The sequence below is a fragment of the Caenorhabditis remanei genome, chromosome IV (genome assembly GCF_010183535.1).
Source record: "Caenorhabditis remanei strain PX506 chromosome IV, whole genome shotgun sequence".
NCBI lineage: Eukaryota > Metazoa > Nematoda > Chromadorea > Rhabditida > Rhabditidae > Caenorhabditis > Caenorhabditis remanei.
The window spans coordinates 8,167,864-8,180,608 of NC_071331.1; the positions used below are offsets into that span (position 1 = coordinate 8,167,864).

Here is a 12,745-nt window from a genome sequence, read left to right on the forward strand (position 1 = left end):
TGAGAATCATTCTCGGCGTTGCCTCTTCTTCCATCGGCACTGAATACGAGACGTTCGCCTGCTGCTGCTGATAATTCTTGAACTGTTCTTGTTGCTGATAGTCTGCGTATGGATTCGTCGGTGGACTCTCAATTTCCATGTCCATGGGTGGTGGAATGAAGGAAGATGGTCTGGCAGGTGTGATTTTAGTCGTAGATGATGGCGAGGATTCTGTTGTAGACTTCGGCGTTGATGTTGGCAATGGAATCTGTGGGAGCTTAGGAGACTCCACGGCCTTCTTCTTTGGCTTTTCCTCATCGGCTGTGATGGAAGCAACCGATTCTCTGCGTCTCTTTTGGCTATTCTTTCCACGCTTTTTGTCGTCGTGGGATACGTCGCGAGATACGTCGCGAGATGAGATGTGGGATTCAGCGCGTGACTCCGCGCGAGATTCATTGCGAGACATGTCCCGAGACACATTACGAGATGATTTCCGAGACGCAGCTTCTGATTCTCTACCAGATGAATTTCTACTCTCTGATCTTCTAGAGCTCTCACTTCTGGATCTACCGGAGCTCTCACTTCGACGGCTCGACTGTGAACGACTTCTGGAAACTCGAGAATTCTTCGAGTTACTTCTGGTACGAGCACGTGACGCTCTGTCTTTCTTGGCTGGAGAGCGAGACGCGCTTCTCGTCGGACTACGAGTCTGTGATCTTGTGGTTCTTGATTGAGATCTGCTGTTCGATCGGGATCTCGATCGAGACTTGGAGCGACGACGACGAGCCGGTGGTGATTCTGATCTCTTCGACGATTCATCCTGTGAATCTGGAGAATCCGAACGACGACGACGACGTTCCTTCGTGCTTCTGACTTGTTTCGAACGCTGATAGGCACAATAACGACGTATGTCACGGAACCACGAGAGCTCACATCGGTATCCCATGATTTCACGATCGCAATATCTGAAATTATAGGGGTTGAATTCTGAAAATCCATGTGTTGAAAATCCAAACTCACGTCTCCATAAACTCTTTGGCCTCATCACGCTTCTCGAATCGAATCGCCACGAATATTTTCGACTTATCCTGCGTCAATTTCACAAAATCGAACGAGATTTTTCCGATTTTCTCACCAACGAAGTCCCTAAAACGGTAAGAAGTTAGGCGGGAATTTGGAGGGGGAGCGGCGGCTGGTAAAACTTTAAGAATCGAGTTGTAGTATGCAGCAAATGAGAGCCGATAGAGCATTATAGTCACAAGTCGAAACGCAAAAAAGATTATCCTTCCTCTATTAATTAATTATTTAGGAACCCTGAATACATCAAATTTTGGTTTTACTTTTTCCATTTTTCTGAAATTCTTCTAAAATCTACTGGAAATCAAGACTCACTGAATCTCATCCGTGGAAATCTCTCCGCCAAGACCTCTAATAAAAATCGTATGTTTCGATTGTGGCACTTGCGTCTCGTTTATACGTTGTCCATTGTGAAAATGGTAGTTGTTGTGTCCATTGTATCCATTGTTGTATCCATTATTGTACCCATTATTACTACGGAATCCACCGCGGTTATATCCGCCGCTGCTGCCATAATTGTTGTTATGATATGACATAGATACTGAAAGAGAGCAGGGAATAGATATATGTATATATAGATAGAGTCAATAGGGAATAATAAGAAGAATAAGAATCTGAAATTAGGGAGAGGAGAGGGTGAGAGAGGGGGCAGTTGATGATACTAATATCGAGTAGAGAGAGCGAATGCACGCCTAACCGATAATAATACCGAAAACCGCCAGTCGCCTCTCCTAGTTTCTCTCCTCTCGCCTGCCTCCAAAAATTCAGTGCGCGAAAAGAGGAGAATCAGACAGAGTACGGAAGACAACAAAGTGGAAATAGCAGCGAGTGAGCCGAGGGAGAAGAGACGTCGTTCTTCGTCTTCTTCTTCTCGAGAATGAGAACGAATAGGGGACGACGAGATGACGTGGCAACGAGGAGGAGGACAGACGCGCGTACAAATACAATGCACAACAACAATAAAATAATGGTGAGGGAGGACCTGTAGCAGATGGAAAGTGAGATGCGCAACCGATGTGGATTGAAAAAAAAGAATAACTCATAAATAATACTGTATCGATTATGGAGTGCGCGAAAAATAAGGAAAAAATGTGAAGAGTTGGGGGAAAGATCGCACATTTCTAGGCTGAGCAATACGTGTATTACTCACTAGGGAAGGCCTCCGTGGAGTTATGGAACGTGCCATACATCATTTTGAAGCTGAGAAAATGCTGATTCCAAATATATTTTTAAAAACTAAATATATATTAGGAATCAGCGTTTTTTTCAGTTTTCCAATGATATATGTCACGTCCCATATATCCACGGTCACCTGGAGGCCTACCCTAGTCAGACTACAAAAGCTACAACTTCGATTTTACAGAGACCTTTTCAAAATGTCAAGCTATCTCATGACTTATGGGACCGAGAGGAAAAACAGTTGATATCATGAAATTTCTGAAATTGGTTTTTGAGGTTTCTTCAGAACGTTAAAATTAAGGAAAATGCGATCTATGCTAGAAGAAACTAGAATTCGAGCAAGTAAAATAGGAATACCCAGAGATGAACCACTCTGCAATGAGATTTACTAAAACGTTGAAGGTCTCGACTGGATCGCGTCACCGAACATCTGTCCGACAGGTCCTGTCGGCAATGCATTGATCGAGTTAACGCAAATAGTAATTACACTGACAACTACAGTATTCTTCTCAGAATTGGTAGAGTTAAACATAATAGGTCAACAATACTCAATAGGCTATCATATTTCTGTCATGAATACGAATAGAAATTGGAGCGAAAACCACAATATGCAGCGTTCTTTTGGCATATCTCGCGCCAAAATCTAGAGAGTCATTTGACCTACATCTGGACGATCTGTGTTCAGCTTTTGAAGTAGGCGGAAGAGGAAACAGAATATGAGAATTCTGAAGTCATAAGGGAGAAAGGAGACAGCAGATTAGATGACATCAGTTATAAATTATCATTGTCTAGAATTCAAGAAATCAACTCACATCACTATTTTCTAGATGTATAGTGAATAATATCAGAATTTTCAAGTTTTGAAAATCACATGTCTTCAAAAAAAGAAGAAGAAGAAGGCGTGAAACTCAAGACGGAGCTCAGGTGGAAAATAAGCCAACCGTTAATTATTTTTGCTTGTGTCGCTGGTTGGTTGGCTCGAGAGCTCTATTGGCATATACGTATTTCGGTTTCCCCTGGTAACTGGAAATGAAAGAGTCGGGCGTTAATATACACCGAAAACTAGAAAGCAGAAAACAACGCCACGAAAAGCAAAAAAAGAGGGAACAACAAGTCAACTGACTGATTAGGTATTGTATTCAATCAGATATATATATACAAATGAGAAATGGAAATGTGGTATACGTGTCGTGTCGTGTTGACTGCATAAATGATGAATCATTTCGTCAAGAGATGGAGCAGTGGTGGAGGTAAAAATGAGTCTTTTGACCGAGGAAACTGATAACAAAAGGGGTGACTGATAAGAAGGAAAATAGCGGTTAAAATGTTGCAAAGCGGAAGGAGAAGAAAACCCCATTTGGATGAACCTGATGACATAATGTCATTGACATTTCGAAATTCAGAACTTTTTGGAAAGATAAGCGGATTCTGTGAGATCTGAAATCAAACTGTAATAACGAAGTGTCTTTCGGAATTCAGGATATCAGATCCGCTGCAATCGTCGTGGGAGTGTTAGCCCCAAAAGTTGATGTCACACAGCTCTGATGGCGTTCACAGTAAGATACAGTATACCCGATTGGCTATCTCTATCGTCTAATGTGGAGTACTGTACCCTGTAGATTCACATTCTGATGTCCTTTCGAAATTTAGAACTTTTTGGAATGATAAGCATCAGTGTGTGTTTTTCGAAATTTCTTATTCGAAAATATCTATTTTCGAAAAAAATTCGAATGATATTCGAATAATTTTTCGAATATTCGTTCGAACAGTTGTTCGAAATTTTAATCGAACAATTATTCGAACGAATTTTCGAACGAATATTCGAATGACTATTCGAATATTCGTTCGAATATTCGTTCGAACATTTCCTTTCGTTGAAGAGCTGCAAGATTTTGGAACCGAAGAACTTTAAAGATAAATATGAAATTTGAAATGATTTTTGTCCATTTTTTTCAATTTATACTTATATTTTTGATTTAAAACTTTGCTCAATTTAAAAAAATGAAGATATGTGTCAGAACTATTTCGAATGTTTTGAACAGTTCAGATGGAAATTTATCCACAAAACTAGCAATTCTTGCGAATATTTTCCGTCGGGAAACAATACTTTTTGAAAAACAGTAAAAATTTTCACATTTTATTAGAAACGATATTCGAAAATTGTTCGAATAAAATTGCCTTCGAATACTGTTCGAACAATTATTCGAATAATTCGAATAATTATTCGAACATATTCGAATAAGTATTCGAACAAAATATTCGAACAGTATTCGAAAAATGTTCGAATAATTATTCGAATAAATTTTCGAATAATTATTCGAACGTTGTCGAAAAACACACACTGATAAGCATCAAGCAACGTAATGTGATGAGGATCGAGCAGAATTCAGATTATCTGATCTGCTGCAATCGTCGTTGGATGGTTGGCCCAAGACTTGGCGACCTGCCTGCCATATACCTTTGATAGCTTTCATAGTAGGATACAGTACACCCGATTGGCAATATCCATCATGTGGAGTACTGCACCCTATAGATCCACACTCTGGTTTCTCACTACCGAATGCTCTGTATCCGCTTATTACATTCTGAGTTGTTTCTCCACATTGGTTAAGTACCGTAATCAAGTTGACGACTTCTCATGACATCACCATCCCCACCAATCTGCATACACATATTCTAATTATATCCTGCATCTCCACGTGACATCATTCTATACCCGAATATCATTTTCAACTCAAAGCAACCCAAACATTTACGAAATTCCGGGTCAAGGAGAGCTTTACACCCAATTATAGATTCTATCCAACTACGACGACAAAAGTTCAGAGAAGGGAGAAAAGCTGACATTTCTATATATCATCAATCCATCATCGACGTACTGAATAGACCGATGGACCGTGACCCCACAAAAGGAGGGGGAGGAGAGGAGAGAAGAGGAGAAGGGGCTCATCCTAAAGATATATGAAGAGCAACGAAGGATGATGATCAGTCTCGATACGAAATTTGTAAGCTTTCCAGTTTCCACATTTTACATTGACCTAATCTAACCCCCTTCTTTGTGATACCTACGTGAGAATGAGTACATAATTAATAGAAACACGGAAGTTATTTTAGAGCAGTCATCGCCAATTATTGGTGTTTTTTTCGAAAGTTTTTTTTGCAGAAGTTTTTCCTCAAAAAAAGTTTTTCTCAAGAATTCGTCATCTAGCCTCTATTTTTACCAATTCTGAAAACAATACCCGAAAGAATTTTCATTGTTCTATGAGTTGAGGCCCTCACTTTTAAAGAGCGAGAGTTTCAGCCAATACGTAGACCCACTTCCCATCTCTACTTCTTTCTAAAATTCCAGATGCTATCACCATCATCTCTACTGGGCTCCCTGCTCATAGTGTGTGCCGTTCTGACCACTACTTCTCGAGCCTCCACCATCCTGTCAGATGACGTAGCGGCACCGCCACAGTACTTGCAGCGTCAATTGAGGGTACTTTCTGCTAGAACTTGTTTGCTCATGGACTAATCCAAGTTCAGCATTTTCAGAGCTTTCCCTACTCGGTCTCGTTCTATCGTATGCTTGGACACGATCGTCAACTCCGACCGTATTACGGTGTCAATGACGAGGTAGCATATTCGACAGAGAGACCCCAATAGTTTCCATTTTCAGGTAGCCGCATTGATCGATTCGATGAACAATGACATTGGCAGTGTTGGCGCTGCCAGTGAAGAGGTTTATCCAACGAGACCAAGAAGGAGTGACGGTTTGCGAGGTTCGTTTTTATGGGCAAGGTTCGTAGTGTGTGAATGTGTGTAGCTGGTTGTGTGGTTGGTGTGGGGATTACGGCTGGAGGGATAGTAGGATTCAGGAAAGCGTACTGGGATAAAAATAGGTCTAGTGAGAAGTCTTCGGAATCTGATGTTCACCATTAGGGAAGGAAATTCTAGAAATTATACAGCTAAGGTTAGGAAAAGTGCAAAAAAATCATGCGAAATAATTCGATTTCTTGGAAAAATCTATACGAAATCTTAATAGTATTCAACACCATTCAACTAGATAACCTGACTAAAAAGCCCAAGATTTCTGAGCCCATAATCCCGAAGTGCGCTCTATCGATAACTTTCTAGTCTCCTTTTCCTATCAACCTCATCCTTATCTCTCCCTAACCGTACTCTATTCCAGGATACGCCTGCCGCTTCAAATTCTGTAGGATCTACGACGCGTGATGATGACAACGATCCCTTTTCAACTACTCAATACTTGTTTCTGCAGCGTTTTCACCCCTCTTATACTCATGTCTATTCTCTATTCTACCCCCAAAATAATGTCAGTTCGTTCTCCGTTCTTTTTCTTTTGCCCAAATAATAAATATCCACAACTTGTTTATGGACTCTCTAGATATCCCTCAAAGTTCTCTTCATGCAAGAGCCCCCGGCGATTTGACTCCTTTCATCACTTCTGCACTATTTGCAGCAGGGGATTTCGAACTAGATGTGCCATTTTTCTTGGCGGATTTCGCCGCGACACCACCGGCCGCCATTTTCTTTTTCTTCTCTCGGATCATTGCTTTCTCACTTTGAATCGATTCAATGTCTCTGAAAAAGAAAAATTTAAGAAATTTGCCTCCCCATTTTCTATTTCTTACGCCAAAGTTCTCTCATCCGATTTATCAGCCAAAGGAATGTGTGGTGGTGGCACTCCGACCGAGAAATCATCATTCTGCGGCTTCGACGCCGAACGTGACGCCGTCACAATGCCAGTGTTGACTTTTTGAGCGCCCGGTTGAACTAGTGACACCTCGCCGTCGCCATCTAAATTCTTCTTTCGACCGACACACAAAATGAGAGTGGAGAACAGTGAAAGGGTCTGAAAGGGGGTGAGAATTTGAAAGGAATGAATGAAGGAAACTTACCAGAATATTTAATTGAAAGAGAATAAAAGCGATCATTTTGCATTAAAATTGGACCGGCGTTCTTGTATAAAAATGACAAATCACGAGTCGTCGTCGACGTCGAGAAATTGGGAATGAATAGTAAAAAAACAGAAATTTCTTTGAAAAATCAAAGGTTAACGCGATAAAATCGATAAAATCCTCATTTATTCAAATAATTCGATCACTTCCACGGCACAACTTCCAATGCGCTCGCTCCACTATCCGATCCATCTATCCCCAACATTTCTTGCTTTATCAATAATCGAATCGCCTCCAACTCTTCAATTTTCGCATTTCGACACAATATATTATACCACGGATGACTCGGCGAGCCCAGATTGACTTTAATCTTGTGATAATTGATAAGAAAATATAGAACACCAAGAGCAAGAGTCTCATTTGACACTTGAACGGATTGCTCGACGAAACGGAAGTCGTGGAGGATGGCGAGAGCGCTGTCGAGCACTGAAAACGGAAAATGAAACCGGGAAATTAATGAAAATAAGAAATACTTCTAAATCTCTCGAATTCCGTTTGATTCACTTCACGAATATAGTCCAAATACAACGCCAGTATCTGAAATTTAAAGATTTTTTCTTTTTTTTTTTGTGAAAACCCACCCGCCACGCATCATCATGATTTTTGCACTTCGACGATGCTGGAAACGCGAAACTCTCAGCGACTTGATGATAAATATCCGTTCGTTTAGGCGGCGTCACCGGCTGATCCATCGAGAACGAGATTTGAACTTCTTTCGAGTTTGATCGATTCGCGGCGGCTTGATTTTCAGTTTTTCCAGTCGTATTTCCATTATTTTCCTGGAAAAATCACAAAAAAAATTTGATTTTCCGACTCCACACGAAAACTCACATTTTCCTTCTTGCCACACACCACGAGAATCAGCGAAACGGACAGAATGTTTATTATCGAAATTAAAGCGAATAGAAACGGCATTTTTTGTGAAAAACTTAGTGTAAAATAGTGAAAATGACTGAGAAAACGCTGAAAACTCGATTGCCACGTGTCGCTGACATTTCCGTAAATCCACACAAGAAACGGCTCTTGAGGGGTTACTGTAGTGGCGGCAAACTTGCGCGTTTGAATTATGTCTAATTCTATGCTGAAATTCCAGTTTTTCTCTGGAAATTCGAGGAAGTTTTGAGTTTTCAATAAATCTAGGTGAAAAATTATTGAAAAACAGGTAAAAGTTAACCTTAAATCACAAAAATTCACAGGAAAATAGGTAAGTGGCGAGAGAATCGTAAAAATCGTAAAAATCAAAAATTTACCGCAAAAATTCCGTAAAACACTGAAAGAATATCTGAAAAATCCAGAAATATAAAGGAAAAAGAACCACCAAAACAACAAAAAAAGCAAATTTCTTCTCGAAAAAACAGATAAAAACGTGAAAATGATGACAACAATAAATGAAAAGTTCACGCGAAACCCCCCGTCGGGACGTATCGATACGTGTCTTCCACGTATCCAACCCGCCCGGCCCACTCCCCAGAATATCACAAAAAGACGTATCAATATCAATAGTGACGCCTCGATTTGCCATCAATCAATCGATCCATCGGTGAGTTTTCTGCTAAAAATTCAATAAAATCATATTTTTTCTTCTAGAAATCATGTCTTCAACACCAACTGCCGATTCTCTCGCCGACGGTGTTCAACACCTTCTTCTTGCCGAGAAGCTCAACCAACTTCTGACTCCGCCTCAAACAGACTACTCTGCAAAGTCCCAAAAATCGACTTCCAACCATTCGGATTCTGAAAAAAATGGTTATATCGAGTCACTGACGGAGGAAAGAGATCACTTGGTTCAGTATTCTGATGAGTTCAATCATGCTCTCAAACTGATTGAACAAGAAATCAATCGTGTCAGAGAAGGAGAGCAACCAAAGGAGAAAGAGGTTACTGTAGGTGCTCCGGCCACTGGCTCTCTGCTCTCCGAGATCGTCGTGGTGCCAGTTGACCTCTATCCAAACTACAACTTTGTCGGTCGTATTCTGGGTCCCCGTGGTACCACTGCGAAGCAATTGGAGTCATCGACAGGCTGCCGTGTGACGATTCTTGGGAGAAACAAGAAGGACGCTGGAGCTTCGCCAGCGGATTCTGCTGCTCCTGTCGACAATGGACCACTTCGTGTCCAAATTTCGGTGCCATCGGATGCTCCGGACGCTGCGAAACGGATGGAGATGGGGTTGAATGTTGTCAAGGCTCTTCTTGTTCCACCAGTGAGTTCGGGAGTCTGGAAATTCAAAAATTTTATGAAAATGTGAAATTTTTCAAAGAATTTCAAGCCAAAACTCAAATTTTTGCAAAAAAATAATTTTTCTGAAAACACGGAAAGACATTTCGAAACCAAAATCTCAGTTTTAAAGTGTCCAAAATCGAGAATATTGATGAAAACCTAAAAATTCTGTTAAAAATTTCGAGTTTTCAGAGTCACAATTTTCAATTTTCCGAAAAAAAACCTGAAAATTGAGACATTTTAACTCAGAATCGGCCAATTTTGCTTGAAACTTCAGCTGAAAATCCAAAATGTTCTAATTTTTCGAAAAGAAAACCTGAAAATTGAATTATTTTTACTTAAAATCAGCCTATTTTTTCAAATTTTTTGAAAAAAAAACTTGAACATTCAGACATTTAATCTCAAAATCAGCCCAAGCCAAAAATCCAAAATTTCCTATTGTTTCCCTTTCAAAAACTCAATTTCCAGGCGGATGGTCAAGACGAGCTGAAACGTCAACAGCTGATGGTGCTTGCCAACATGAACGGAACCTACCGTCCCCGCACCACCTCTTCCAACACTTCTCACCCGTTCGCTGGCTCCGGTGACTATGGAAACCAGTTCCAGAGTTAGTGATTTCTTTTTCATTTTCATCTGATTCACCATTCTCCCCATCCATTTCTCATGTGCACACTCTCTCGTTCCCCCCTCCCCCCTTTTCGTGTTAAATGACAATTAAAATACCTTGAAAAATCCCTAAAAATCAATAAAATCATCAAAAGCTAGCTGGTCCGATTGTTGTTTTCTTCCAGACCTGCTCCCATACGGCTACCGTCTGCCAGGCAAGAGTCAGAGTCCACATAGCGAGACGAAATCCGATTGCTACAATCCAAAGTGTGCGATTCTGAGAAGTCTCATGGATCAGAACAACATCAACACTTCCATTCCGTTAGTCATACTTCACTCAGAGAATAGTCCTGATTCTTTTGTTAATTTCAGAAAAATCGAAGACGTTCTCAGCGTCGTCCACATGTACGAGCTGATGAATCGTATTCGTCTCGCCAACTCTTCTCTTCTCAGCCGTCAGGAAGAAGTGAGCAAGGCTCAAGAGATTGGAAATCGTATGTGCTCATCCATCGGAGTCCCACGTCGACCATCTGCCACTCCTGCTTCAACTCCAACCACTCGTCGTCTTTTTAATGCTAAACCCCGCCCACAACACTAATTTCTTCGTTCCCCTCTAGTTAAAGTACCTCCACCACATCTATACCCCTAATTAGTTTTCCCTTGTTAAATTATTTATCCTTCCGGTCCCCCCATTATTTGTTCAAATTTCTTTCTGAAATCCGACGACTTCTCCGTTTTCTTCATCTCATGCATTATAGGCTCCAAGCCGCACCGAGCAACGTTTGAATAAAAGAGCGTCCTCGAGAAAACTCGAGGATAGTTCATTCTTTCTTCTTTTCTTTTCATGTCAGAAGTGCGGAATCGAAAGTCAAGTCTGAAAAACGACAGTAGTGATCTTTCGGATTCAGATGATGGAGAATTCAAAGAAATCATTAAAGACATCGAGAATGATCACTGGAAAGATCGACCGGTCGATGAAACGAGATGGGCGTGAGTTTCTGAGAATGTTTCTTTTTCGTTTTAATCCAGAATTCCAGGAAAACAAAAAGTGCTGTACACGAATGGGGATTGTCCTGTTCGTGGCATGGAATCCCTCACATGGCTCAATCTCTTTCAGTGAGTATCAGTTACAGTACTCTCTTCTCTGATTCATCGATTTCCAGTGGCCCACCATCCTTCTCTGGTCGACAATACTTGTCATCAGTGCCGTTTTGTTCGTCTATCTTATCACCATCACCGTTAAACAATACTTTTCGTTTCAAAAGTTGGTCGATCTGAATGTGGGCGGAGTCACGGAAGCTTCTGAATTCAAATTTCTCATTATTTTCAGATTGGAATGAAGGAATCCAGCTTCCCATCAATCACTTTCTGCAATTCTAACCCTTACAAATTGAGTGCGGTTCAAGCGATTCCAGAGTTGGAGGCACTGCTAACAGTCTACTCGCAAGCTTTACAATAAATTTTTAAAAATAATTTTTAATTATCAACAATTTCCAATAAAAAAAGTAACAAATTATACAATCAACAAGAATTGCCAAACATCACCTCAAATTACAATTCAAAAAATCAACAAAACCGGTGATAATCTTCTCTTTATCCGTCGTCGGATCCTTCTTCGACATATTCACAAACTGATGTCTCAATCGATTCAATTCGGGAAGTGTCCTCAATTTCATGAATTTTATCGTATTTGCGCCGTCTGTCGCTCCAGGAATCGTGAGATTCTGTCCACGGACGGCGGTTCGTTGTGCATTCAGAATCACTGTGACGACGTCTTGAGTAGATCGATCGAGTTCGTGAAGGAAGTTGGTTGGTGCCAGCGGGACAGTCTGGGTCGATTGATTCTCCGTTAGTTCTGTGCCCTAGAATCAAAAATGGTACTGAAAATAAACGGAATTTCAGGCTAACATTGCAGATCCACTCGACAATTTCCTCGTCAAAAATGTTGGCGAAACGTGGCGCTGGATACTCCAAATCTACCGTCATATCGTCGTCGATTTCACTGGGAAGCGCTCTGAAAATTCCATTTATTTTCTTTTTTCCTCGAAATTTTTATTATTATTTGCTGCACTTACTTCTCAGCTTTTCCGATTTTCACCTCAAAAAGTGGTTTTTCCCATCGAAACTTCGTGTCAGGCCGTTCATATCTCATCAATAACTGATCAATCAACTCTTTTGAATATCTCGAACTCTCCGGTTTCTGCTCATTCAACCAGTGACACGTGTCAGCCGACGGTGAGCACTGGATGACGCAATACGTCGTTTTACTCATTTTCGCTGCCAAAAACAGCTCATATCGATAGCCTTTGATATAATTTAATCCGTCACAAATTATCACTTTATTCTTCGTCAAACTCTGCTGAACTTCCGATCGAATCCACGAGCGGAGGTCTTTCTCTTTATTCGCAAATTCATAATTTTTGCGGTCGAAACCGCCGTAAGACTCGTCGCGAATAATTTGATATTCTTTTCCTTTCTCTTTGAATCTCTCCGCTAGACGGTCTACAATCGTGGATTTACCGGATGACGGATGACCGGTAACGATGATAAGAGGCATCTGGAGAATTTAATTTCGCGGATTTCCATGAGAAATGAGTGAAAGAAGACAAAAGTTGGAAGTATACCAATCCAATGAAATAATAACAGACAATTCTGGCAATTTATCAAGGAAAAAAGTTGAAAATTAAGAGAGAAATATAGACAACGGCATCAGCGCCAGGTA

General features: G+C 40.7%; 6 protein-coding genes across 6 annotated transcripts; 3 read left to right on the top strand and 3 right to left on the bottom strand.

Moving 5' to 3' along the window:
• Positions 1-5,584: 5,584 nt before the first annotated feature.
• Positions 5,585-6,453, top strand: GCK72_012873 (uncharacterized protein; the record flags this gene model as incomplete). Its single annotated transcript, XM_003093985.2, has 4 exons — positions 5,585-5,716; positions 5,773-5,853; positions 5,897-5,999; positions 6,410-6,453. The coding sequence occupies 4 exons, from the start codon at positions 5,585-5,587 to the stop codon at positions 6,451-6,453; spliced, it is 360 nt and encodes a 119-aa protein (XP_003094033.1).
• A 191-nt stretch (positions 6,454-6,644) lies between these two features.
• On the bottom strand, positions 6,645-7,175 carry GCK72_012874 (uncharacterized protein; the record flags this gene model as incomplete). The annotated part of the gene is made up of 3 exons (XM_003087695.2): positions 6,645-6,822; positions 6,873-7,093; positions 7,140-7,175. 3 exons carry the CDS (start codon positions 7,173-7,175, stop codon positions 6,645-6,647), a joined length of 435 nt encoding a protein of 144 aa, XP_003087743.2.
• A 166-nt stretch (positions 7,176-7,341) lies between these two features.
• Positions 7,342-8,114, bottom strand: GCK72_012875 (uncharacterized protein; the record flags this gene model as incomplete). The annotated part of the gene is made up of 4 exons (XM_003087696.2): positions 7,342-7,625; positions 7,673-7,736; positions 7,781-7,978; positions 8,031-8,114. 4 exons carry the CDS (start codon positions 8,112-8,114, stop codon positions 7,342-7,344), a joined length of 630 nt encoding a protein of 209 aa, XP_003087744.2.
• Positions 8,115-8,791: 677 nt separating this feature from the next.
• On the top strand, positions 8,792-10,621 carry GCK72_012876 (uncharacterized protein; the record flags this gene model as incomplete). Its single annotated transcript, XM_003093987.2, has 4 exons — positions 8,792-9,400; positions 9,886-10,024; positions 10,209-10,344; positions 10,396-10,621. 4 exons carry the CDS (start codon positions 8,792-8,794, stop codon positions 10,619-10,621), a joined length of 1,110 nt encoding a protein of 369 aa, XP_003094035.2.
• Positions 10,622-10,867: 246 nt separating this feature from the next.
• On the top strand, positions 10,868-11,482 carry GCK72_012877 (uncharacterized protein; the record flags this gene model as incomplete). The annotated part of the gene is made up of 4 exons (XM_053729463.1): positions 10,868-11,013; positions 11,061-11,139; positions 11,187-11,303; positions 11,354-11,482. 4 exons carry the CDS (start codon positions 10,868-10,870, stop codon positions 11,480-11,482), a joined length of 471 nt encoding a protein of 156 aa, XP_053584235.1.
• An 82-nt stretch (positions 11,483-11,564) lies between these two features.
• GCK72_012878 (uncharacterized protein) lies at positions 11,565-12,580 on the bottom strand (the record flags this gene model as incomplete). The annotated part of the gene is made up of 3 exons (XM_003093952.2): positions 11,565-11,885; positions 11,932-12,037; positions 12,099-12,580. The coding sequence occupies 3 exons, from the start codon at positions 12,578-12,580 to the stop codon at positions 11,565-11,567; spliced, it is 909 nt and encodes a 302-aa protein (XP_003094000.2).
• Between the last annotated feature and the right edge of the window lie 165 nt (positions 12,581-12,745).